The sequence below is a fragment of the Cucumis sativus genome, chromosome 3 (assembly GCF_000004075.3).
Source record: "Cucumis sativus cultivar 9930 chromosome 3, Cucumber_9930_V3, whole genome shotgun sequence".
Taxonomy (NCBI): Eukaryota; Viridiplantae; Streptophyta; class Magnoliopsida; order Cucurbitales; family Cucurbitaceae; genus Cucumis; species Cucumis sativus.
Window position 1 is genome coordinate 18,659,508 of NC_026657.2, and position 27,456 is coordinate 18,686,963.

The 27,456-nt window shown below is 37.3% G+C and overlaps 1 protein-coding gene across 3 annotated transcripts in view; it reads left to right on the plus strand.

Annotated features, from left to right (window-relative positions):
- Window positions 1-27,456, plus strand: part of LOC116402505 (protease Do-like 7) — a 50,092-nt gene that overhangs the window by 17,394 nt on the left and 5,242 nt on the right. For 2 of the 3 annotated variants that reach the window (XM_031881867.1, XM_031881865.1), the window contains exons 8-17: window positions 147-212; window positions 305-361; window positions 4,212-4,277; window positions 4,560-4,667; window positions 9,498-9,578; window positions 10,470-10,519; window positions 21,323-21,488; window positions 21,888-22,406; window positions 23,403-23,585; window positions 23,664-23,769. In XM_031881867.1, coding sequence (XP_031737727.1) covers window positions 147-212; window positions 305-361; window positions 4,212-4,277; window positions 4,560-4,667; window positions 9,498-9,578; window positions 10,470-10,519; window positions 21,323-21,488; window positions 21,888-22,406; window positions 23,403-23,585; window positions 23,664-23,769 — 1,402 coding nt within the window. Of the gene's footprint in view, window positions 1-146; window positions 213-304; window positions 362-4,211; window positions 4,278-4,559; window positions 4,668-9,497; window positions 9,579-10,469; window positions 10,520-21,322; window positions 21,489-21,887; window positions 22,407-23,402; window positions 23,586-23,663; window positions 23,770-25,217; window positions 25,367-27,456 lie in introns of those variants that run through there. The other variant, XM_031881866.1, reaches the window with a different exon arrangement.

A 27,456-nucleotide genomic window follows, 5' to 3' on the forward strand; every position in this document is an offset into this window, starting at 1 on the left:
CTCACTGGGGATCTTGGTGTGACCTTATTATATTAATACTTGCTATGCAGGTGAAAGACATTGATTTTACATTATGTTCACAAATTCACATTTTGAAATCATCGTCATCATCATCAGTGTCATCTTCATTTTTTTCCCTATTACAGGCAACCTTTCTACACAAAGGATTTGATGAGATACGCAGGCTTGGCCTCCGAAGTGAAACAGAGCAGGTTTAATTCATGGTCAAACTACTCTTTCTTTTCCAGAATTATTTGAAAAACAAATTAAAGCTTTACCGTTGTTTGCATGACTCTTTGTTTAGATGGTTCGCGTGGCTTCTCCACCCGGTGAAACAGGAATGCTAGTTGTAGACTCTGTGGTAATAATATTTACTTTGTCTTGTACTTTCAAGTTACAATTAGACTTTATATTATTATAATGATATTTGAATGATTTTGGGGTTTTTCAGATCCCCTCCTTTGGTGTTTTTTTTTTTTTTTGAAATGGAAACAAGCCTCTTCATTGATATAATGAAATGAGACTAATGCTCAAATTACAAGAGAAATATACAAAGAGCTTGAATCTCTAAGGGACAAAGAAATCGAGAACCAAATACACGGACAAATATAATGAGGCCCAAAAGCTTAACAAACCCGAACAAGGCAGAAAAACAACCAAAACCACGACTGAAAAGATTCAAGACAAGTGAAATGTTGGGAAAGGAAACAAAAGTGCGCCAAAAAAACCATAACCATGAAAGAAGTAATCTTAGAAAAGCTTGAAGAAGATGCATCTCAAGAGGACGAAACGAAAGAGCTGAACTATCTCAGATCCAACCAAAGAACATCTGATTCATAAAATGTTCAAAGACTACACAAGATGACAAACTGCTACCATGACTTCTGATGCACAACTGAGGCACCAAACTTGAGGAGAAAACTTCTAAGGCTCGGATGAAGATGCAGGCTATTTGACGGGGCATCTTGTTGAAAAACCCCTAAAGCATAACCCTTCACTGCTTACACTCGTGCAGAAAGTCCATGAAGCCTTTGGAGGACGCAAAATCCGTTGGGAATAACCAACTGAACACTAGACTGCAATCAGCTACAAGATATTTTAAGATGATCTGGGATTCCAATGGGCTGCACTGATGGTGGGAAAACCGGACACTTTTCATCAACCTTCGATTCATCTTCCAACTCTTCATCAATCTGAAACAAACATTTCGATTCTAAGGGCTCCATTTGCAACTGCCCCTCATTTCCATCTGTCTTTTTGAAGTGTTCATACTCTTCACTACTCACGCTGAATGGAGAATTGAAAATTGTCTCGCTCTTCTTTTTGGACAGCATGACAGGAGTATGAGTTGGAGTACCTCTCAGGAATTTCACCTTTGAATTAGGCATTGAGAAGCTATAGTATTCAAAGTGTTGAAGACGAGAGGATTGAGAATCTGACCTATTAGCTTGAGAGGGAGTTTGGATTTTAGAACAATTATTTTCTAAAACATCAGGATTCTGCTCAGGGAACAACTTCTCCTTGATGAGTCTCAATTTAGTTACTTCCTTTGGTCCTTTTCTTCTAACAAAATACTTTGGGAAAGACTTGAATAAATGAGAGTATTTCCTCACTTTTGGTTGGTGCTGGTCCTTTTTTTACAGGTATCCCTGCCCAAGGAAAAAAAAACGAAGAATAAGAATTTGAGAGGAAAGAGGACTATTTGAGCGTTTACCGGACAAGGTCTTGCTTGATTTTGTATCATCAAATGATGGAGGAACTAACAGATGTGAATAAACTTGTGGCAACGTTCTGCTGTTGGAGCAGCTTGAAGCGTTTGTAAGAGGGCCTTATGACTGATGGGCTGCCTTTGATGAAAATTCAAAAAGATTGGGCAGTTTGTTATTTTTTTGTTTACAGCAAAGTTAATTCTGAACTTCTTATTGGGCACTGAAAAAAACTTAGCTGTCGGTTCATTAAACTCATGAGTGGCTCTCGGAATTTCAATGGGCCAGGTGGTGCGGCCGGATTTTTCTCCTCTCATTAATTGCACTTCTTCATCTTCCACAACTTTGCACCCTCCTGATTTTGAACGGCCATCTGAATTACTTAATGGCTTAGTAAATATTGGCAAACTACCTTTAATGGAGTTAACAATTGCCGGAGATTGACAAGACTGCTCCCTGGAATCAGAAACTTCCTTGGACTTCCGGTGAGGTCTGTATCTATAGCTCAACCTTCTTATTGGTGGGGACAAAAGCATTCCTTTGAAGATTCAGGTTGAACCTTGAGGGGAGAAGGAAATCAAACTTATAATTTAATGTCTTTTTTGGAATAAAAAGAACCTCTTTGTTAATAAATGAGACTAATGCTCAAAGTACAAGAGTAATATACTATGAGCAATAAGGAGAAAAATGACTAAAAGGACAATAAAAACAGCAATATAAACAAGCCAAATAACTCAAACAAAAAAGGAGAAAGAATAACCAAGCAAAATATTGTTCTTTCAATAAGAAGCAAATTTGTGTGGAAGAATTGCAAACTAAACGCATTGAAAAGAAAGTAGATGGAACACGAAAATGATCTTGAGCCCGAGAAGACTTGCTAACAATTTTCAATCCAATAAATTGCAAAGTAACATTAAATTCTTTGAAGTAAGAAACCATTCTTGCGCTTGATGAGAGAAGATATAATGAACAAACAAACTCAACTGAAGTGCTGAAAACTAACTTATGATGCCCATAATAAGCTACGAGATGAGAGAAGAGGGAAAGCCAAGAGAACAACAACCATCCTTGATAAGATGAAAACCAGGAACTGCTAAATTTTTAATTGTTCAATCAGTTGGAAAATATTCTTGAGCCTAAACTTCTTCAATGAATCTAGGGGGAGAACTAGTTCTGAATTAAATCTAACTTAAAATTTAATGTATCATGAGCAATTTCTTCATCAAGCATAACCTGATTTAATCGAACCGTATCTATAGGATTGAAAATTCATATATGAAAAGATCTCCATGAACCTTGCTGGGGGGAATGATTGATGAAATATCACCAAAATTTAAAAATATGTTACCCCTTTGATCATCTATTATTTCAATGGTTGCAGGGATAAATCTGCATAGATTTTCCTTCACTTGAATTTTAGCTTCTGAGACATTAAGGAAATTAATGGTTTCAGTTGCAACGTTTTCTGATCCCCCAAAATGAGCTCCAATTGCTTCCATCCTCCATAACCCTTCCTCCCCATCCTCCAAACAGGTTGTCTGGTCTTCTTTGTTTTTACCAAATCAACATAGCTTTCCTTCCTCCCCTCATGTGACTGCCTTGTCGGGATTTTTTGAGGATGAAGCTTGGGAAAAGTACCAAGATTTATACTCATGACTCAAATTGAAATTCTCCAACATTGTGCTAAATAATTTCCAACCCTGTTTATCTGCACCTAAGGGGACATGAATAAAAGATCTTCCACCACATATGAGACCAAACACGGCATCTTAATCTCCAGCCTTTTTCAGTTCTGAATTTAGAAACTTCTACCCTTCCTTTTTCAATTTTTCTTTTTTATAAAAATAAGAATCTTCTGGTCTTCAATTCATTTCTGAAATGACTTTCAAGAAAACAAATAAGCTGTGAGTTCAAAATTGGTAGGATTTTGTTGGCATTGATGTCTTCCACCCTGGGAAATACCATTCTCGTGCCAAATGTAAAAAAAACAGGTTGTCTATTTTTCATCTTTCAACATGTATTTCTAACTTTGAATTAGGATAAACGGGAGACTGAAAATTTGTCAGAATAATGAACCGTCTTGAGCTTGCCAGAGAAATTCGGTGAACGGTCAGAGTGCAGCCGTCACCGGAGGGCTAGTGCTGGTAGTCTAGGATGCAGTCGTCGTGGAACTACTGGAAAGAGAGAGACAACCGAAGAGGGAGGAGAGAGGAGAGGTGAGAGAGAACAGAGTGAACTTAGCTTTTTTGAATTCTCAGATTCAAACACAATCTTTTCTTCCTTGGATGGTTTCTTTTTTGATACCCTTTTTTCACTCTGAATGGGAGAGTAAATTGTTTCTTTTCATTAATCAATCAAAATTTTGTTTCTTGTTAGAAAAGAAGGGAAAAAAGAAAAAAAAGAAAAGAAAGAGAGCTCTCTTGTGTATTCATCCTGTAGTGAATAGTTTTTCTTTCAGAAGGTAAACTTTATATTAACCTACAACTTATTTTGTCAATGTTGCAGGTGCCAGGTGGCCCTGCCCATAAACTTTTGGAGCCAGGTGATGTGCTTGTTCGCATGAATGGAGAAGTAAGGAGAATTTTTAATCTGTAATTATTCATTCCTTCGTTCTATACCTATGTAGTTTCTTAGTTTTAACGACAATGTCCATGGTTTAGCTTTTCTGTCATTTTGTTTGTGGCGAGGACAAAAATGCAATACGTTGGTTTCATTTTCTTCAATCATCATGACCCGGAAAATGAGAAACATTGTTCTTTCAATTGTTTTGGTTTTAGTTTTCCTAGATTCCCTGTTCAGTCTGCCCATATAAATTATCTTTTATAATGATTTTTTTATTGAAAAATGGTACAGGTAATTACGCAGTTTCTGAAAATGGAGACTCTAGTTGATGACACTGTGAAACAGACAATTGATTTGCAAGTTGAAAGGGGTGGGGCGTCATTTACAGTACACCTAGTGGTGAGATGTTATCACTTCACAATGTGGAACTTGTCCTTGTTTTGTATTTTGTATTTTGAGTATCAGTCTCTTTTTTCCCTTCCATGAAAAGAGTCGTTTCCTTTTCCAAAAAAGAAACATTTGCCTATCAGTTAGGTTCAGTCAAAGAGCTTTTGGGTTGGATACTTTGTGGACATATTTTCAAAATGTTACAAGTGCTTTTACTAATTAGGAACACTTCTCAGATTTATTTATTATTTGTTTTTTTAGAATGTAACAAATCTTTTCATTGAAAAAATGAGAATAGGCTGGTGCTCAAAGATGCAATAACCTTCAAGAGAGGAGAGAAACAAAGCAAAACAAAGGTAGACAATACTATTGTGATAGCGATACAAAGAAAAGAAAACTCCAAAAAAGAAAAACTTTAATAATCTATCAAACCGGCGCCCAATAAGTAACTTCTCAGAAGATGCTGAACCACATCTTTGTTTAATTGCTTTTGGACTGAGCACTTAATTAGTATTTCCTCGTAAAGCATTTATACGAACATTTTTGTTAAAGAAACAATTTTGTGAACACTTATGCGAATATTTATAAACATTTAAAAATACTATCCTAAAATATAATTCAATTGGGTCTTTGATTCCGACTTTAAGAAGAAAGTTTTGCAGCTACTAATTGGCACCAATCTAAAAGAGAAATCAAGATTTGTGTGGATAAATGCTATAAGGGCCCTACTTTTAGAAATTTGGTTTGATTTGAGCGAAATCAAATAATATTCCAAAACAAAGAATCAAATTGAATGAATCGTCTGGAGGTTGTTAAATCAATGCTTTCTCATGGTGCTCCTTAGCTAAAGCGTTTGAAGTATAACTCAGTTCAAGACATTAGCCTTAATTGGCAGGCGTTCTTACATGATTTAGTTTGTAGTCTTATTTGTTTGGGGTATTTTGTTGTATTGTCAGATTCTTTAATATCGTTGTTTTGTTGTTCGGTAGTTTGTTTTCTTTGGTGTTTATTTTGCTTTTAGATGTATTGCTCGAATTGTATTCACATGGATTTGATTTTACTTTTCAGTCAAAGTTGGGATGTGATGAGGATGCTATGGGGTGTCAACCTAGTTGAGATGTCCAAGTGCACTTGCTGATCTCATAGGCGTTGATCTTGTCTCTTCACTGTACTCAAATACTACTTTGTCTATTCATTTTCTTCATGAAGAGGCTTGTTTCCTTTTAAAAACAACAGTTTCTCAAAGTTGGCCTTGACATGGGCCCAATATTTGAGTAGAAATTCTGGCGTACTAAGGCTAGGTGCTTATTCTTGCCCAACAATTTTAGAGCAGTTCTAATTTCCTCCTGCTTAAATCTGGCGGTTAAGAAGGTATTCTGATTTTGATCAACCAAGGGCCACTCAAATTAAGAGGAATAACTTTGATGCCCAGTAGCTTGGTGCATAAGGAACTGTAGAAACCCAAGATTAGTTCCTCAATTTCCTTGAGCGATCATGTAGGTGTTCCTTGATCATCAATCAGCTCTAAGATCGAATTTCTTCTCTTCTTTGCTGCTAAGAAACGATGGAAAAATCTGGAATTTTCATCTCCCAATTGAAGCCAATTAAGCTTTCTTTTTTGCCGTAGGTTTCTCTCATCTATTCGATCAAAGAGATAACAGTTCTGCTTTCAAAGAGATTCTCAAATCCATTTCCAAGCTGAAACTATCAGAGTTTTCTGCTTCAAGATCACATTTTTCTATTATCTGTAGCAAAGCTTCTTCATTGCTTTTCTTTTTCTTCTCAAAGTCAGCATTTCATAACTTCAACGCAGCCTTAACTCTTCTCAGTTTATTGAATATAACAAAACCCGCTCAGCCTTCTCTTCAATAATTATTGACCTTTCAATTCTATGACAGGTCTCTTTGATATTCAACCAACTACTACAAAATCTAAATGGAGGGGGACCCCACTTAGAGGATCCTGCTTCAAGCAAAATGGAGAAATGATCAGAAACAGTTCATGTTTGACGGGCAGTTCTAGTATTTGCAAATAAATCATCCCAAGTATTGGAAATTAAGAATCTATCAAAGAGCGAACATGATATAGCATTTCCTTCTCGTGACCAACTAAAGCGACCATTGCTTGGTGGAATTTCCATTAATTTTACTGCTGCAATGAAGTTATTAAACTTCCTCATACCCCTTGTTACTCTCCCAACCGGGAATCTTTCCTGAATTCATCTGGTGATGTTAAAGTCTCTGCCAACACCAAGGATCTTCACAATACTCCGACAGTGATTGCAATTCTGCCCATATAAACTTTCGTTCTCTAAAATCAGTGGGACAGTGTACGTTTGTAATCCAATGCACTTTCTTACAAATAGTCAAACATTTGACGGTTAAAGAGTAGCCACCTTTCAGCACCTCAGTAACTGTGATTTTGCTTTCATCCCACATAGAGAGAATTCCTCCAGATTTCCCAAAAGCTTCAACAAAGGCCCATCTTATGCCTCTTGAACTCCATAACTATTTGATGAAAGCTGAAAGTCTTAGAAGCCTGTGGATCAATATTTCTAGGCAGCTTCGATGATCATTGGCTTAACAGCTGTGGGAGCTTCTCTGACCTTTCCTTTGCTGTGTTACTCTTCACCGAAGTTTGATATGAATGCTCCCCTGAAGCTGGAGCAACCTTGGACTTTCGATGAGTCGTTGGTGATTGCTGTGGCTGAAACTTGTCCTTTCCGAAGGGAGCAAAAGAAATCCTGTTCAAGTTCAGATTGTACCTCGAAGGGAGAAGAAATTTGGACTTAAGTTTAGTGGATCACAGTCTATTTCTTCATCTTTCATTACTTGATTTTCATTTAACACAAATGATATCTATTGGGTTTGGAAAATTATAAATGAATAAATCTACTCGTATCTTGCTGGGGGATCGATTGATAATATATCTCCAAAATTTAAATAAATGTTTCTCCTTCATCAGTAATTTCAATGGTTGCAGGAATGAATCCACATAAATTCTTTCACTTGATTTTAGGTTTTGAAATATTAAGGAAATTTAGAGTTCAAGCTGCAATGTTTTCTAATCCCCCAAAGTGATCTCCGAATTGCTTCAAATGTTTGCCCGTGCCAATAATTGAGTGGGAAATTTTTTATTGATATCCATCCTCTATCTCTTCGAATATAGTGGTCTGCTATGGTTACATTTGATTTATTTTTCAAACTTTAAATGGATGGTGCCAAACTTTTGCCATTTGCCTGGGTTCTCAATATACTCATTCAAAGTTTTGCGATCCATTTCAATCTGAGCATTTTCTGCAAATAAGGGATTACTGATAACATTTAAATCGAAATAGAGTTGTAATATTTCAGTGATCTCTAACCAATTATCAAATTAGAAGAGCCATGATACCACCTAATGATTGTCGAAATCAGCTTTAAACACTTCAGAAGTTGTTTTTTCCTTGTTTCGGTTTTAGGCTGTTTTTTCCCTTAGTCCTCTTTGCTCTTAGTATAACTCTCTTCTACGTTGAGCATTAGCCTTACTTATTATTATGGATAAAGAGGTTTGTTTCCATTACAAAAGAAAGTTCAGTATTTTTGATAACCCAGTGTTTGCTTGTGCTCTGTTTCTTGGGAGCTAAAACAAAGTGTTGGCTATGATTCTTGGGTTTCACCTTATCGACATAACTTTCCTTCAATACTTTATGAGACTGATTCTGATTCTTTTTAAAGTTGTTTGAGGACAAAATTTGTTAAGAGTACTAAGTTTTGTACTCATGATTTGATTTGAGTCCACCCAACAACTTGTCGAATGATTTCCATCTCTGCTTATCTTCACCTAAGGGAAGATGAATGAATGATCTACCACCAGTATGAGGCCAAACAATGCATCTCAATACCCAACCATTTTTAGTTCTGAAAACTTCAACCCTTTCGTTTTCAACTTTTTCATTCTTACAGAAGTAAGAATCATCTAATCTTCAGTTTATTTCTGAAATGGCTTCATGAAACCAAATAAGCTGTGAATTCAATATTGGTAGGATTATGCTGGCTTTGACATCTTCCACTTGGAAAACTTCATTCTTGTGCCAAATGCAGAAAACAAGTTATCTATTTTACAGCTTTCAACTTCCATCTCTAACTTCGAATTCATACAAAAAGGTAGACTTTGTTCGCTGGAAAAACTGAGGAGGATGGTCTGACTTAGCGCTCGCCGATGATCTTAGGAGGATTGTTTGGAAAGCAGTTGTTGTTGGTGTTCTGAGGGAGATGATCTGGAAGGCAATCGTCGTACTGCTATGGCTACGGGAAATAGAGAAAGAACCGAAGAGGGTTGCGGAGAACGGAGAGAACTTACCTTGTGGTCATCCCAATCTATGATGGTTTCCTCGTAATTTTACTAAAACATGAATATGTAGAGCAGTGGGAAAGGTTATAGGATGGGATTGGAAGGCTGTTTGTATGTAGTTTCTTTTGGGTGGGGGCTCTCTCATCCACCAGCCCTTAGCTTATTGCTCTTTTGCTTTTCTGAATATATTCTATCTCTAAAAAATATTTGTTTCTTATTAAATTTTTTTTTATGTAATATCACTCAGTCTGCTTGCTTCTTCTGTTTGGTAGATGAAATAAAGATAGCAAACATTGTAAAAAATTGGTTGAAAACCTGTTCCATGGAAGTGTGCAACGGACATGGATAAGCGAATGAAATGATACTCTTGCATGACTGTTTTATTCGTGAATGTTCACCTTGACATGCTTCATCCATTTGTGTTTTGTGGGATTATGTTACTAAAGTATTTTCATGTCGTTTTTTCTCAATGTGGTATTGAACTTGATCGGCTTATGATGTGAACTTTAGGTACAGGATCTACATTCCATAACTCCTGACTACTTTTTAGAAGTAGGCGGTGCAGTGATACATCCTCTTTCATACCAGCAGGTGGGTGGAAACTACAGTTTTTTTATGTTGCAAAAAGTGTCTATTCACATTCTATTGTTGACTTTCCATTGATGCCTTGGACATTTTATAGTTTTCATTATTTACTTGCATGGTCAGTATATTAAAGCTAATGTTTGCTTCATAATTTTCCTGCCTGTGTCGACTGTTTCCCTATGGCCACCTTTTAAGTCAAATTTCATCTCCTCCACGTGGAGTTTGTATCCTTTGAGGAATCTTCTCTTTTAATTATTCAATGAAAAATGTTTTTTAATTAAAAAATATTGTAAAAATAAAAAAACATGTGACATTTTCTCAGGAAGTAATCAACTGCCCCCCATTTCCTTGTAAAAGTTTTAGCTTGGTTATTGCTTTCATACTCAATATGGGAGCTATAACATGTATCACTTTTTTAATCAATTTTTTGTCAAGTAATCGTCTGCACGACCTTGTGCGTACTAAATCCATGCTTAACTATCTTCTTGGGTCGCTCTTGATCATTTTCTTTTAATGATTATGCCTTTTGAATAGCACCATAACTTAGTTTTTAAAAACAAGCGCAGTCAACTATTTTCTTGTTTTGAGACAGCTCATTTTGAAAGTCTCTCTTTGGTGTTCCTAGACAATCCTTTGGTGTGTTTTCTCTTCATGATATAAGTTTGAATTGGGCTGCCTTCTAATTCTAATTTATTTTTCACATTTTTCTTTTATCATCCGTATTTTCTTTACTGCTTTCTCTCTCTCTCTCTCTCTCTCTCTCTCTCTCTTTTTTCCTTTGTAGAGCTTGTAATCTTTTGAACATTAGTCTCTTTTTAATTATTTTATTTTATTATTTAATACTTCTTATTTCTTTCAAACAACACCATAACTTAGTTTAGCTTTTCATCAATGCAGGCCAGAAACTTTCGTTTTAAATGTGGTCTTGTCTATGTTACGGAACCAGGGTATGTTTATAGTGATCTTATGTTGGTTCTTATGTTATTTTTAGTAGAATACTCTCTCTCTTAGTCACAGCCATGTGCAGTTTAGATTATTATTAGTTAGTTGGTCCTGGACATCTTCATGACCATACCACATTTATATCAATTATCAATTTTTAGGTTCGACTAGGCTTGGAGTGAGGAGATTTTTAGGGACGTTAGAGTTAAGCAAGGGGGTTTCTTGACTTAAAAGGCTGAGTTTGTAGAGATTGTCAGAAAGGAGGGGTGGGTGAGTCATGAGTGTAACTCAATCTATTTGAATAGTCACAAGAAGAAACAAGAACTTCTTCAGCTCCATTGAGAAGAAGACCGAGGGCTATTAACTGAGGACCAAGAGCTTGAGGTTGAGGTTCTTTCATTACTTCTCCACTTTGTTTGGTCTGTCTAGTTGGACCTCATCTGTTCGTGGAGGGGTGAATTGTTGTTCTGTCTCTCTAGGATTGAATCACGCTATGTATGTGATAGACCACCAATATTATATCAGAGTATAGTAGGAGAGGAAATAAGAAATAACACGTGAGGGTGAGGCACGTGTGAGTGAAGGGAAGGGTAGCAATATAAATAAGTTTGTAAAAGGACGGGAGAGTCAGTTTTGAAGTTTTTGAGTTTCAAAATCTTTTTCTGTTATTCCTTGAGAGAGAGGGAAACAGGAGATTGTTTTTCTGTTATTTCAATCAATAATATAGAATTACTATTTCCATCTACGGGTTCCATCAAATTGGTATCAGAGACATGCGATTCTGAGCAAGGAAAACAAAGATGGTGCAAACAAGAATGGAGGATAAAATGGAAGCATACGATCAAGAAATTCAAGGAATCAAGAAAGAGATCGGAAAATTACCAGCGATAGAGAAGACGCTGAACGATTTGGCGAAAGGAATGGAGAGGCAGAATCAAATGATGGTGCGATTCATGGAGTCGGCCCGCCCAGGAGAGATCGACGATGAACGAAAAGATTACCGAATTGTCGATGCGGAGTACTTTGATGAAGAATAACGGTGAAGGCAAAGGATCTTCCGTTCGTGAAAATGAACCGAAGAATGAGGAGAAGAAAGCGAAATGAAGATGCTAACTGTGATCGCAACAAGTTCAAGAAAGTGGAGATGCCAATCTTCAATGGAGACGATCTGGATTCGTGGTTATATTTGGCCGAAAAGGTACTTTCAAATCCATAAGCTTACTGAACTTCGAAAAAATGACTGTGGCAACGATTAACTTCGAAGGACCCGTGCTGAATTGGTATCGATCTCAAGAAGAACGAGACAAATTTATTGATTGGGCAAATTTAAAGGAAAGAGTGTTAGTCCGATTTCGATCAACGAGGGAAGGCTCATTATACGGCCGATTCCTGCGCATAACAACAGACAACCACAGTGGAAGAATACCGAAATTTGTTTGATAAATTGGTAGCACCCCTATCTGATCTGCCCGAGAAAGTGGTAGAAGAGACATTCATGTCGGGATTGAAATCATGGATACAGGCTGAGATGGATTTCTGTGAACCTAAAGGGTTATCACAGATGATGAGAATCGCACAGAAAGTAGAAAACAGAGAAGATATTAGAAGAGAAGCAAATCACCCTGGCTATTCGGGAGAGAAGTTGAGTAATACTGGAAGTGGAAACAAAGACAGTACGATTGGGAATTCTGGAGATAATAAGGGAAATTGGAACTGGCCGAATGAGAACGATCACGTTGAGAGGAGCGTCTGGTGAAGAAGTACGAAAAGCAGGTCCAACAAAAAGGCTGTCTGATGCCGAGTTTCAATCGCGAAAAGAGAAGGGGCTATGTTTTCGTTGCAATGAGAAATATTCTCACGATCATAAGTGTAAAACTAAAGAACAAAGAGAGTTGCATATGCTTGTAGTGATGGGGGAGAATGAGGAATATGAAATCATCGAAGAAGAGGATATAGAACAGAAAGTATTGAATGCGGTTGAAGTTGTCCAGGAAGAGCAAACTGTGGTGGAATTGTCGATAAATTCGGTAGTAGGATTATCTAATCCGGGAACTATGAAGGTGAAGGGAAAATTACAAGGAAGGGAAATCATTGTATTAATAGATTGCGGAGCCACACATAACTTCATTTCAGAAAGCTTAGTTGAGGAGTTGCAGATAAACACGAAAAGTACTACAAATTATGGAGTCATATTAGGCTCTGGGACTGCTATAAAAGGGAAGAGAGTTTGTGAAGCCATTGAGATGATGTTGGGGAAATGGAGAGTGGTTGATGACTTCTTGCCGTTGGAGTTAGGAGGGGTGGATGCAATATTAGGAATGCAATGGTTATACTCTCTCGGTATAACCGAGGTAGATTGGAAGAACTTAATTTTGACTTTCACACACCACGAAGAGAAGGTGGTTATGAGGGGAGATCCAAGCCTAACAAAGGCAAGAGTTAGTTTAAAAATTCTTATGAAATCATGGGGTGAAGATGATCAGAGATTTTTAGTAGAATGTAGAGCGTTGGAAAGGAGGGAGTCTTTAGAAGAGGAGGATTCATTTGATGAAGTTTTGACTGTAGAAGAGTCGGTGACAGTGGTATTGAAAAGTTTCGAGGATGTCTTTGATTGGCCCGAAACTTTACCTCCACGAAGAGTGATAGAGCACCAAATTCACCTTAAAAAGGGAACTGATCCGGTGAATGTACGACCTTATCGGTATGCATATCAACAGAAGACAGAAATGGAGAGATTGGTGGAGGAAATGCTGGCATCAGGAGTAATAAGGCCGAGTACGAGCCCTTATTCCAGTCCCGTATTATTGGTGAGAAAAAAAGATGGAAGCTGGCGCTTTTGTGTAGATTACAGGGCTCTAAATAATGTAACCGTACCTGATAAGTTTCCAATCCCAGTGATTGAGTTGTTTGATGAGTTGAATGGAGCCACAATTTTCACGAAGATTGATCTTAAATCAGGGTACCATCAAATTAGGATGACCAATGCGCCATCCACTTTCCAATCGTTGATGAACACTATATTTCAGACCGTACCTTCGAAAATTCGTCTTAGTGTTTTTTGATGATATCTTGATCTATAGTAAGGGGTTGAAAGATCACTTGAATCATTTGAGAGCAATATTGGTAGTACTGAGGAAGAATGAACTGTATGCAAATAAGAAGAAATGCACCTTTGCTCAGTCTTGAGTAGATTACTTGAGACATATTATTTCGGGAGATGGAGTTGAAGTGGATCCTGAAAAGATCAGGGCTATAAAGGAGTGGCCACTTCTGGCTAACGTGAGGGAAGTAAGAGGATTTCTTGGGCTGACTGGATACTATCGCAAGTTTGTCCAGAATTATGGGACAATTGCGGCTCCTTTGACGCAATTATTGAAGATAGGAGGGTTTAAGTGGACAGAAGAAGTTCAAGAAGCGTTCAATAGGCTGAAACAAGCCATGATGATGCTTCCGGTATTGACTCTGCCTGATTTTAATGTGTCTTTTGAAATAGAAACCGATGCTTCTGGATATGGATTGGGGGCTGTATTAGTACATAACAAACGTCCAATTGCATATTATAGCCATACATTGACATTAAGGGATAGGGTGAAACCTGTATATGAAAGGGAGCTAATGGCAGTAGTAATGGCGGTGCAAAGATGGCGTCCGTACTTGTTGGGAAAGAAGTTTCTAGTCAAGACTGATCAACGGTCCTTAAAGTTTCTTTGGAACAGAGGGTGATACAACCTCAGTATGAAAAGTGGATATCCAAACTTCTTGGATACTCATTCGAAGTGGTTTATAAACCAGGATTGGAGAACAAGGCCACAGATGCATTATCTAGAGTGCTAGCAACAATACATTTGAATCAATTAACAACTTCCAAGGTGATCGATATCGAAGTAATCAAAGCAGAAGTAGAGCGAGATGAGAAGTTGAAGAATGTTATGAATAAATTAAGTGAGACAGAAGAGTTGGAAGAGGGTAAATATTCGATGAAACAAGGCATGCTGATGTATAAAGGTCGGATGGAGTTATCTAAAACATCCAGATTAATTCCAACGATCTTACACACTTATCATGATTCGGTTTTCGGAGGTCACTCGGGGTTCTTGCGGACATATAAGAGGATGGCTGCAGAGTTACATTGGGGAGGAATGAAGAAGGAAGTGAAGAAATATTGCGAGGAGTGCATGATTTGTCAAAGAAATAAGACTTTGGCACTTTCACCAGCTGGACTGTTAACACCTTTAGAGGTGCCGAATCGAGTGTGGGAGGATATTTCAATGGATTTTGTGGAAGGGTTACCTAAAGCAGCAGGATATGAAGTATTATTTGTAGTGGTTGATCGATTCAGTATGTATGGGCATTTCATCCCTATGAAACATCCATATACAACAAATATGGTATCTGAAGTATTTGTGAAGGAGATCGTACGATTACATGGATATCCCAAATCCATTGTCTCGGATAGAGACAAGGTATTCTTGAGTCACTTTTGTAGAGAATTATTTTGATTGGCAGGAACAAGGTTGAACCACAGTAAGGCTTATCATCCACAAACGGATGGTCAAACGGAGGTTGTTAAACCGTGGAGTAGAGACGTTCTTGCGTTGCTTTTGTGGGGAAAAGCCAAAAGAATGGGTTAAGTGGATTCCTTGGGCGGAATATTGGTATAATACTACATATCAGCGTGCAATAGGAGTCACACTGTTTCAGGCTGTGTATGGGTGTTTGCCACCTCCTTTGGTATACTATGGGGAGAGAGACACCACTAACTCCACATTAGATGAACAGTTGAAGGAAAGAGATGTGGTCTTAGGAGCTTTACGGGAACATTTGAGAGTTGCACAGGACAAAATGAAGAAGTATGCATATATGAAGAGAAGAGAAGTTCATTACCAAGTTGGAGATTTGATATTGTTGAAGATAAGACCATATCGGCAAGTGACTGTCAAAAGAAAAAGAAATGAAAAGCTCTCTCCTAAATTCTTTGGGCCGTACAGAGTGATAGCTAAAATTGGTTCGGTAGCTTACAAGCTAGAACTACCAGCAAATTCTACCATACACCCGGTATTTCATGTATCTCAGTTAAAGAAAGTAATGGGAGAGCACGAGGAGGACGGGAATGATGTTCCATGTTTAACTGAAAATCATGAATGGAGAGATATTCCAGAAGAGGTTTATGGATATGTGAAAAACAAAGCGGGAAGTTGGGATGTGTTGGTGCAGTGGAAGGGTCTTCCACAACATGAGGCTACTTGGGAGTTATATGAGGATTTGAAACAGCGGTTTCCAGATTTTCACCTTGAGGATAAGGTGAATTTGGAGAAGGAGAGTAATGATAGACCACCAATATTATATCAGTACAGTAGGAGAGGAAATAAGAAATAACACGTGAGGGTGAGGCATGTGTGAGTGAAGGGAAGGGTAGCAATATAAATAAGTTTGTAAAAGGGCGGGAGAGTCAGTTTTGAAGTTTTTGAGTTTCAGAATCTTTTCTGTTATTCCTTGAGAGAGAGGGAAACAGGAGATTGTTTTTCTGTTATTTCAATCAATAATATAAAATTACTATTTCCATCTACGGGTTCCATCAGTATGTCCTTTTCTAGGAAGTTAAAAGAGCGGTTTTTGAATTGAATAGAACCCTATAGACCTGACCTTGGGTTCTGACAGTTTTTCTTTGGCCTTTTCTAAGACAATTGGGAGTGTTTTAGGACTTGTGAATTCTAAGGGGTGGCATTTTTTCTTTAAAATGATTCATGTGTATTAATATAATTAGATTATTCTTAGGTGATATTATTCTGGAGATATTATTTGATATTGTTTCCTTAAGTGTATTTCTCTATGTTTATATATAGGCTTGTATCTCTACTAAATAATGAATGAAAATATAGATTAATTCCATAAAATCAACTTGGTATCAGAGCTATAGGGTTTTAGCCTCCTTGTATTCTAGCCGTCACATCCCCATTCGTCTGCCTCCGTTGATTCGTCGATGGAGGCAGGAGCCATACCCATCGGTAATCAATACAAATCATACCTTCAAGTAGTTCGCTTTGCCGCATAGATCAAAATCCTTGTCTCTGATTCTGCCGCCGCCACCGCCACTACTCCTTCCGATGCAACTGCCGCCACCACGCTCTTCCATCCATACAGTTCGCCGCACTCTCGCGCCCACATCCGTGTCTCCGTTCATCCTCGCTCAGATCTACCTATTCACACATTGCAACCACCGATTTGTCTGCGCATCTTCATTCGTGTCTCCGAGTTCCAGATTCGTGTCTTATTTTGCCTTCTGCCCAGATCTATCGATCCTGTCCGTCTTCGAACCATACTATTCCAGATCAGACCGACCCGCTACCGCCGCCCCTTGTTCGTACCAGATGACTCCTTTCAGTTGAAAATTCCCAATCCTGACGAAGAAGGTGAATCTTTGTTTAGATCCACGATCCATCGCTGCACCCCACTCAGACAACGACGCACAGGTTCGGCTCCTTTTGCTCGCTGTTCGTGAAGCTCGCCGCCATGAAACCCATCTTTTCTGTTTGCGAAGAACGCCGCAATGCCCTCTATCTGCTCAACCTCTTAGCTCTGTTCAGTTTTCGCTTTGTTCACCCCAGATTACCTGTTCAGCCGGATTTCGACTTGCTCTAGTTTAGTTTGTTCGGTTCCATTCTGATCCTACGAAACGCTCTTGCTCAATTCAGACCCCGTTTTCGTCCCGCTTTGATCATACTTTGCTTCAATTTTGCTCTTTCATTTTGCCCTCGGAGTTCTTCTTTCGTCCTTCCTAGGTTTTGTTATAGATCTCTATACGAGGATTTATATTTCTATCCCAGAAGTTCTTCGTGGGTTTGTTTTAGCCTAGAAGTTCTTTGTGTGTTTGTTCTTCGGGTTTTTTATTTTATTCTAGATATATTGTTTCTTTTTTTAGTTCTTAGCAAACTCAAGTTTGTGATTTGAACCTTGAGTTTGAGGGAGGGTATTAATATAATTAGATTATTCTTAGGTGATATTATTCTGGAGATTTCCTTAAGTGTATTTCTCTATGGTTATATATAGGCTTGTATCCCTACTAAATAATGAATGAAAATATAGATTAATTCCATAAAATCAACAATGTGTTTGTCCAATCTCAAAGAAGCATAAGGCCACCGAAGTTGAGGACTTTAAACCCATTAGTCTTACTACCAATGTGCATAGAATTACCTCATAGGATTTGGTCGTTCTCCTGTCTATGCTCTCTAGTAATCAAGGGACTTTTTTAGCAGACAAAAAAAATCTTTGATCAAGCCCCGCCATTGAGTATTATAGGTCCTTATTGAAAGCAAGAGGAGATCATTTTCAGGATTGATTTTGATAAAGCCTACGACCACGTGGATTGATGGTTTGGTGAGTTGGGAGGATTGTAGGTCCTTATCAAAAGCAATAAATCATTTTCAAGATTGATTTTGAGAAAGCCTATGACCGTGTGGATTAACGGTTTGGTGAGTTGGGAGGTGGCCTCTACCCCCTTCGGGTTGAGGGGTTTTAGGTATTGGTAGTTTATGACGATTAACATAACCTTGTTGGATAAATGAAATAGGCTATTCTATTATGAAATTGATACCTGGCTCAACATTATTGTTATCAAGCACGGCCCCATCCCTTTGAGTGGACTGATGAGAGATTAAAAGACACTTCCACCCCATCCCTTTGAGTGGACTGATGAGAGATTAAAAGATATGATGGAACTTCCCATTTGTTTTTTTCCCTCTCATTTTATCCATAACGTGGTGGGAGTGGGTGGGATGCTTATTTTTGGGAAGGATAACAGGAACTTTGTACAGAAATCGTTAATACCATCTTATCCTTCTATTTTCCATCTTTTTCCCCTCCCTTCTTCAATACTCTTGTACTACCCTTTGTTAACTATTAGACATTTGCTTATCTAAAGTAAATAGCTAAATAAAATTGCACACTTTAATTAAACTATATGACCCATATTAAGAAGAAAGATAAAATAAAGTGCCATATGATTTTACGACTTACATATTTTAACAAAATTGTACGATAGTACATGGTGTTTTTAGAGATCTTGTTTTTGAAATTTTGTTAAATTTTGTGGGATTTTATATTTTAACTAAAATTTTGATTATTTAGAAAATTGGTGTGTAAGCTAAGAATTGGAAAATTAAGAGAAATATGATAGTGTAGATGAAACAATGAGGATCTCTATATATAGTTCTTTTTTAACTTAAGAAAACTTCAAACGAATCGATCACCATAAAAACCATAAAAACGACAATAACGATAAAATAGGACATAAGAGTTTTCATATTGGATGTATTTGTGTCTGACACGTGTTCGGCATTGACTCTCCCCTTAAAATGGAGTGTTTAGTTCAAATGCCTTGGCTCTTTTATCCTCGCTATCCTCTTTTCTTCTGTTGACATAAAGGATGACATCTCGCTCAATAACTAAGAGGTCATGGGTTCAATCCATGGAGGCCACCCACCCAAGAATTATTTCCAGTGAGATTAATTGAGGTGCACGTAAGTTGACCCATGATCTAATGACACCCAACAAGGAATGCTGCTCTTTAAGTTAGGAATATAATGATTATTCCATTCAAGATCTATGTTTATCCTGGGCTGTCTTCCCTCAAGTTTTATGATTAATCTGCTGCTGATCCTTATGCACCTTCCACTTTCCCAAGATATGCCGGTTTGCTGGTTTTGGAAAACCAGTCTTCTGTTTTTGGTTGATTGCTTGTATTATTTTTTTCTTCAGTTTTACTTTTACTATTTTGGCTGTTTTGCACTGCTGCAATTGCTGTATTTGGACTTCTTATGGTCTTTGGATTTTCTTTGGGATAAGATGTTGGTACTATGGTGGTGTCAGGCTTGTTGAGATGTACGGATTGTTGAGATGTACGGATGCGCCTTCTGATCCACTCCTCTCCCTACTCTTTTTAGGCTTCTTTATTATTCTCACTGTATAATTCTCTTGTACTTTGAGTTTTACATTAATAAAGAAGCTTGTCTCTGTTTAAAAAAAAACTCATGAATATATATATATAAATCCTCTTTTCTCCTAGGCCCTAGAGAGTTGATGCCTTTGGTCTCCTTGTTCGTCCAAAGACTTGCTGTGTAGCTTTTCTTCTCTTGTTTAGCCCACCCTGCTTCGGTGAGTGATTCTATTTTCAGTTTAGAAGGTAAAGATTCCCATGAAGTTGGAGTTCGTTGTGTGGTAGGAGTCACGTCCGGGCATCTAAACTAGGTTGACACCCCTTAGTGTCCTCACATATCCGTACAAGCAATCCATAATAAAATTAAGACCGAGGGCTAAACACACTGCCCAAAAAGAACAAGTGCAATCTGCTACAACATAACACCAAAACTGATCAAACAATGGTAAACATTTCATTGCAGCCGAGACTAACAAAAACAAACTGATGAAGAATTGCAACCAAACCCACACTAAAACAGCGCAAAAACCCTTCACAGAGCCTTGGACGAATGTACAAACAGGAATATTGTTGAAGTGATTGGCATCATCTAACAATCTTGGAAGATAAAAGCCTGCCATTTCGAGCATAGATCTTGAATGGAGTAGTTTTCGAAATCCTTGTTTAAAATGCACCGAGAGGTAGCATTTCGTCGTGTTGTTTCAAAGTTGTCTAACCAATCTGTTTCTTTGTCGTGGAATACCCTCTGATTTCTTTGAAACTGAAATCAAACCACAATTCTGCAAGTAGAGCCTTGGCCATGTTGACTTGAAATTGTCTAGGGCCCTTCTTTAAAAAAGAACCCATTAGAATCTGCTGAACATTTATGCTAAAAGTATCTCCATACACGCAAGTAACATTGAAGAAGAACCTTCACCAACAATTGGCTGAGTAAGTGCAGGCAAAGAACAAATGCTGTAATTCTTCCCCTTCCTTCTTGCACAGAGGACATATTGATGGTGATAGGCAGCTAGATGGAAATTTTCTTTGCATTACATATGAGCAGTTTAAGAGCCGAAAATCATAATCCATAGGACATCGTTTACTCTCCTGGGGATTTTAGTCTTCCATAGGGCTTTATAAAGAATTTTATCCAATGGGGATGAAGGAGATAAGTGGGCTGTAAGGCGTTTCACTAAAAATTTGCTGGTTGATTGTAAGGACCAATTTCTTTTATCAAAATTTTCCAAGACCCTCTAAGCTGAAATTTTTTGGAACGAAGATGAAAATTTTCTTTTCTGCATTACATATGAGCAACCTGTGGGCTGTTTTTTTTTTTTTTTTCGAAATGGAGACAAAAACTTCTTTATTAATAAGAACTCTAAGTACAAGAGATTTATACAAAGAGAACGATAAAGAAGAAATAGAAAGAGGATCAGGAGACACACTCGGACATCTCAACTAGGTTGACACCACCATAGTGCCAATCATCATATCCCGAAAAAGTAAACATCAAAGCAGAACAAAACCAACAGAGAAGCAAACTAATAACAATCAGCCTATTACAAGGGTTCAGAAATAACAGTAAAATATGAACAGAAAATTCAGAAAGAACCCAATAATACAATACAATCTCGAAATAAAAATTAAACAAGGTCAAGACTTCAAATCTTCAAAACTTCGGTCAGAAAAAACTGCAATGCAGAGAAAATGAACCAGCAACGGTTAGGCTTGATTAAGAAAGGCAATATTTGGGCTGTTTTTTTTTTGTATTTCTGTATATTGTTAACCTTCATAAATATATCACAGGTTTTATCGCGTACAATTTAACTCATTTGAAAGTTTCTTATTTGAATTATTTCATTATTTAAAAGGTAAACTTTCTATGTTGCAGATATATGTTGTTCAGAGCTGGAGTTCCTCGTCATGCTATCATCAAGAAGTTTGCTGGTGAAGAAATTTCAAGAGTTGAGGATCTAGTCTCAGTGTTATCTAAGCTGTCTAGGGGTACTCGGGTTCCATTGGAATATATAAGCTATACAGATCGTCACCGAAGGAAGGTATTTGGTGGCATTATTAGATGGATAATAGATATACCATTGCTTCTTGTTTACCTGTAGTCTGAACGAAATTTTACTTTGCATCTTTAATGGAATTTGAACATGGAAAAATGTTTAATACTTTTCATATAAGTCATAAGAAACAATTTTATTGATGTATAAAGTGAAGAAGAAGATGGTAAATTTTTTTTTGGGGACAAGAAACAACTGTTTGAAGGTTCTAATTTGTAATTATAAGGCTCTGTATGTTGTTGCGTGTTCATTGATTAGTTTTTATATTCTAATTTCACTTTTCCTTCATTAAGTTAATATCTAAAAAAACATTTGTTCTCTTACGCATTAGTGCATACTCTTCTCCTGGAATGCTCATCAGTTTGTTATCTTATTTGGTACCTGCAGTCTGTCCTAGTCACTGTTGATCATCATGAATGGTATGCCCCTCCTCAAATATATGTTCGCAATGATACAACTGGTTTGTGGATAGCCAAGCCTGCTATTCAACCTCACCTTCGTATGGAGTCTTCTCCAATGACTAATGTGGGAGAAGGTTATATGAATCCAACAGATGTACTCAGTGATGATTCTTCTCATTTAAGACATATGCATCCAGTGAACAACCTTGAAATAATTGATGGCGTGGTTAGTATGGAAACCAATTTTGAACATGGGTCAGAAGAGGCACGTTCTCAAGATAGATCTGATGCTGGAACTAAGAAACGTAGAGTAGAAGATGATCGATTAACCGATGGAAATGTTGCTGACAGTTCTTTTCATGAAACTCAAGAAACCATCTTGGAGGATGCCACTGCTATGCAAACTGCAAATATACGGGATTATCAAGGTGGAACCGTAGCAGTAGTTGCAGCCAATGCTTCATTTCCTGAACGTATTATAGAGCCCACTCTTGTGATGTTTGAGGTAATAAATTCTTTTTTTGAATGAAGAAATGATATTCGTGTTGCCATACATCACTGAACGCAAGGTAGTATTGCTATATTTGTGTGTAATTTATTAAGCATTCTCCTTATGGCCCTCATTTTCTTTGAAGTGCTGTTTTCTCTTCTTCTTATTCAAGTAGAGTAATTTTGGAAAAGTAGGCAAATTTCTTCTCTTCAACTTAATGTACTCCCATGGATTTCCAGCACTAACGTGCTAACGAGGGACAATTTATTCTGTACTTTACAACTCCTTCCCATCACTATTTTTATGAATGAAATCAATCCTAGTACCAAAATTCACTGTTGTCATCAAGGGAACAGCCAGAACAAAGGAGAAAATGTTGAGAACCCAACACGTTCCTTTTGAAACTTATTGGTGTCTGCTGATTATATTATTATTCACTATCCCTTATCTTTTTTCTCATTTTTTTCCCCTTGCTTTGTGGAAGTAGCTATTCTTGATGTTATTTTCTAATGTTTTCATCACTCCAAGGGAGTGTGTTGAATGCAAGAAAATAATTTAAAACCATTAACTAATAACGTGGCTTCTCTATTGTTAATCGTTACAGAAAGAACAACATTTATTTGTTTCAATTTTGTTTTTTTCGATACGGAGACAAACTTCTTTTATTAATAGTATGAGATCAGTGTTATTTGTTTCAATGTTATTACAACCAAGGTTGGCGGTGATGATATCACCGATCAACTCAAAAGCTTAAACCGATGGGTTGTAGTAAATTTAATTATATTAAACACTTTAACTTTAACTTGTGGACTTGAAAATTTATAAAAGACCCAACAAGTGGAAATCACTATTAATTGGGGATGAAATGATATTGTAAGAGTTTGAACGCAAGATCTCATGTTAAATCACTGATTGACCCAAAAGCTTAAGCTTCTGAGTTGTGGTAATTTTATTATATAAACCTAACAGTTATAAATTTGCCTTTTTCTTTATTTTTTTATCACCTTGCAGGTTCATGTGCCACCATCATGTATGCTTGATGGTGTTCATTCGCAACACTTTTTTGGGACAGGTGTTATAATATACCACTCTCACAACATGGGACTAGTTGCTGTTGACAAGAATACTGTTGCAATATCAGCTTGTGATATCATGCTATCTTTTGCTGCCTTTCCCATTGAGATTCCAGGGGAGGTAAATCTTTTGTGGGTCTGGATGACAATTATGCCAACCTTGAGTGACTGCAAATTTTTTTGACTTCTTTTCTTGCAGGTGGTCTTCTTGCATCCAGTTCACAACTATGCTCTTGTTGCATATGATCCCTCTTCTCTTGGATCTGTTGGTGCCGCGGCAGTGCAGGCTGCAAAATTACTTCCTGGTAGGGTTTCTTTTCTTTGATTTCCTAATGTTATTAAGAAGTTAATTGACGTCTGATAATTTTCCTATATGCAAAATTAAACTATGTTATACTTTCTTTTTAAATGGGGACAAGCTTCTTTGTTTATTATTAATAAAAGAGACTTAAGCTCAAAGTAAAAGAGTGTTATACTAAGATCAAGAGAAGAAAAAAAATTCAGTCTACAGCTACAACAAAAACTTAGGCAACAAAGGAGATGACAAGCTAAACAACAAATTCAAAACTAAAGAAATCAAGCTAAACAGAACCATAACTGTGGAAATCTAAACACAAAACATAATGAAAAATTTTCCTCATAAAGAACCCATTCGAATCTAAAATCTTGCAAGAAGATGCGACTGGCCTTTGTTATATTTTTTATGGCTTTATCTATAAAAGATGGAAATCATAAGGTTTGAGAGAATCAAAATAATCTATTCCATTAACTGAAGAAGATATATACACAATCGTACAAGCGTACAAGACTAGCCTAACTAGAAGAAGGTTGAAAAATAGTAAAGGACAATATGACAAAGATATTTACCATTTGAAAAAGAGGAAGAAGAGAAAGCACAAGTTATATGTGGAAAACCCTAGTACAGGGAGAAAAAACCATGATAGAAGCCTTTCTTATTGTTTTCTAATAATCAAAAGAGTACAAGAGGGAAGAATGTATATAAGCTATAGTAAGCCCTAACAAAAAGGGAAATAAAACTAGGGTACTACAAATTACGCACATACTCTTGGCTTAAACACTCCACTAGCCTCTAATTTTCAACACTCCCCAACAAGTTGGACTGTAGATGTCAATTAGATCCAACTTGCTAACACAATAGTCAAAGCTCTACTGTAATAACTCTTTGGTGAGGACAAAACAATTTGTTGACTGAAAGGAATGTACAAGATACAAATACCGTCATTCTCAAGTTTCTCCTTTTATAGAATGTCTGTCTAACTCCACTTGTTTTGTTCTTTCATGTTGAACTGAGTTATTGGCTATGCTTATAGCAACATTATTGTCACAAAAGAGCTTCATAGATAACTCATAGTTCTGGTGAAAATCAGACAATTTTCTATAGCCAGATCTTTCACAAATTATCAAACTCATAGCTATGTATTCGACTTCAGCACTACTACTAGTGACAGCATCCAACTTCTTACTCCTCCAAGTAATAAGATTACCCCACACAAAGGTACAATATCCCGAAGTGGAATTTTCGTCAGTAACTGATCTTACCCAATCAGAGTTGGTATATGCCTCAATACATTTTTTGTCAGTTTTCCGAAACATCAGACCTTTACTTGGAGTAGTTTACAAGTATCTTAGAATGCGATTCGATACAGAAAAAGTCATTGATGAAAGTGGAAGACGAGCTATGACAGTTACTTCTGCTGCAAGAACTAAAGGGATTGCTTTTTTTTTTCCTTAGCAACTTCTGAAACTGATCATGAAACCATCGAACTTAGTACGGATAGGATCGATGCGGCTGTCCTTTCCACGGAAAGGGGAAAAGAGCGAAGTTGCAAGACCGTATCAAGATCAAGAGGTATGTGTTCTTCGTAGGGTGCATAAATAAATTGACTACCAGTACTGACTGCATAGGAGATATCTGGTCTTGGGTGGGATAGATAAATCAACTTTCCCACTAAACCATGATACTTTTCTCTGTCAACATGCACTTTGTCACCGGGATTTTCCAATTTTGCATTGAATTTCATGGGTGTATCAGCAGGTCTGCATCCAGTCATACTTATTTCCTTTTAACAGGTCAAGAATATATTTCCTTTGTGAAACAGAGATCCCTTCCCTTGATTGTCCCACCTCCATCCCAAGAATTACTTTAGATTCCTTAGGTCTTTGATTTCAAACTCGTCACCCATCTTCTTTAAGCCTGACAATTTGAACAGTATCATCTGCCGACAAGATAATATCATCGACATACACAATCAACACAACAATATTTTCAGATCAGACCTTTTTTTGTAAACAGTGTGTAATCAAAATGTCCTTGAGAGAAGCCTTTGAGATTTAACAAAGGTGGTAAATTTGTTGAACCATCCCTAGGAGATTGTTTCAAACCATAAAGAGATTTTCAAAGCTTACAAACTTGATGGTTAAACTGAACTTTAAAGCCTGGTGGAGGACTCGTTTACACTTCTTCCAAATCACCATTTAGGAAATCATTTTTTACATCAAGTTGATAGAGAGACCACTTTTTATTGACTGCAACAGACAAAAGAACCCTGACTGTGTTTACTTTGCCACAGGAGAAATTGTCTATGAATAATCTACCCCATAAATTTGAGTGAACCCTTTTGCAACAAGCCTAGCCTTGTGCTTGTCTAATGTCCTATCTGATTTGTACCTCAAAGTGAACACCCATTTGAATCCCACTGTTTTTGCCCTTCCGGAAGAGTGCAAAGATTTTGTCTTATCCTTCTCAAGTGCTCCCATCTCTTCCATGACAGTTGTCTTCCACATAGGACTTTCCATAACTTCATGGATGTTCTTTGGTATTGTTGTAGTGTTGAGACTTGCAGTAGACACTCTGAACTTGGGTAATAGTAAGACATGTAGTTACACATAAAGTGCTTTGTATAGGACCTAGTACCTTCTCAAGGAAATGGCATGTCAAGAGAGGGATCATAGCTCTCTAGCTTGTCTGAGTCATCTGGGCTAGTCTCACGCACCTGTGTGTTTGTTAGAGTTTCATCACTCCTGGCAATCCTGCTCTCTTCTAGAACTATCATATTAGTATTATCCTCAACCACATCAACAATAACATCCTCAATACACAAATTATTATTAAGTTCAGCCGTACCTTGAGCTTGTGTTGGTTCATATTCATGGACTGGTGCTGGCAAAGTCCATAAAACTAAAAGAGACTAATGCTCGGATTACAATGAAACTAAAATAAGAATGGAAATGCAGAGAATACAAAATAAGCATCTGGAAGTGTGGAACAATAAAGCTAATCAAAGAAATTTAAAGTATTGCAAGCACCAAGAGGAACACCAAGAGAGAACACTCTTGGACAGTCCAGTTTTGGTGTTTTAGTTATTGGATTAGGCTTTTTGATTTGGTTTTATTTTCCCTTGTGTTGTAGAGGTCTACCATTTCCCCCACTTGTATGATTTTAGTTTGTATGGATATGACGAGGATACTAAGGGAGTGTCAACCTAGTTGACATGTCTCGATACGCTAAGGGAGGTCTACCTTGGTTCTTATGCTCATTGTATATTCTTCTTGGACTTCAAGCTTTTGTGTCATTCTTAATATTAACAAGAGAGACTCGTTTCCTTTTCAAAAGAAAAAACACTAGGAGTAAGCAACAAATCCTTGCAACTTCGTGAAGCTCTAGTGATGTGAAAGCAAGCAAGCCTTTAACTACATTTGATCAAATGAGATTTGATTTGAGGCTTGAATGACGAGCCGATTAGGATTTGAGCAACATAATCTTTGAAGGAATTACCAAACACCCACTGCATATAGAGAGCAACTTCTTCCAACAAGTCATAGAGAAACTGCAGCCAAAGAATAAGATTAAGCTCCCCACTTGCAGCATGATAAAGAGGACAATTGATGGTGATAAATAATATAGTGGAAACTTCCTTTTAAGAGTTGAGGCACAGTTCAGTGTTCCAAAAATCAATGACCAGATAAGAATA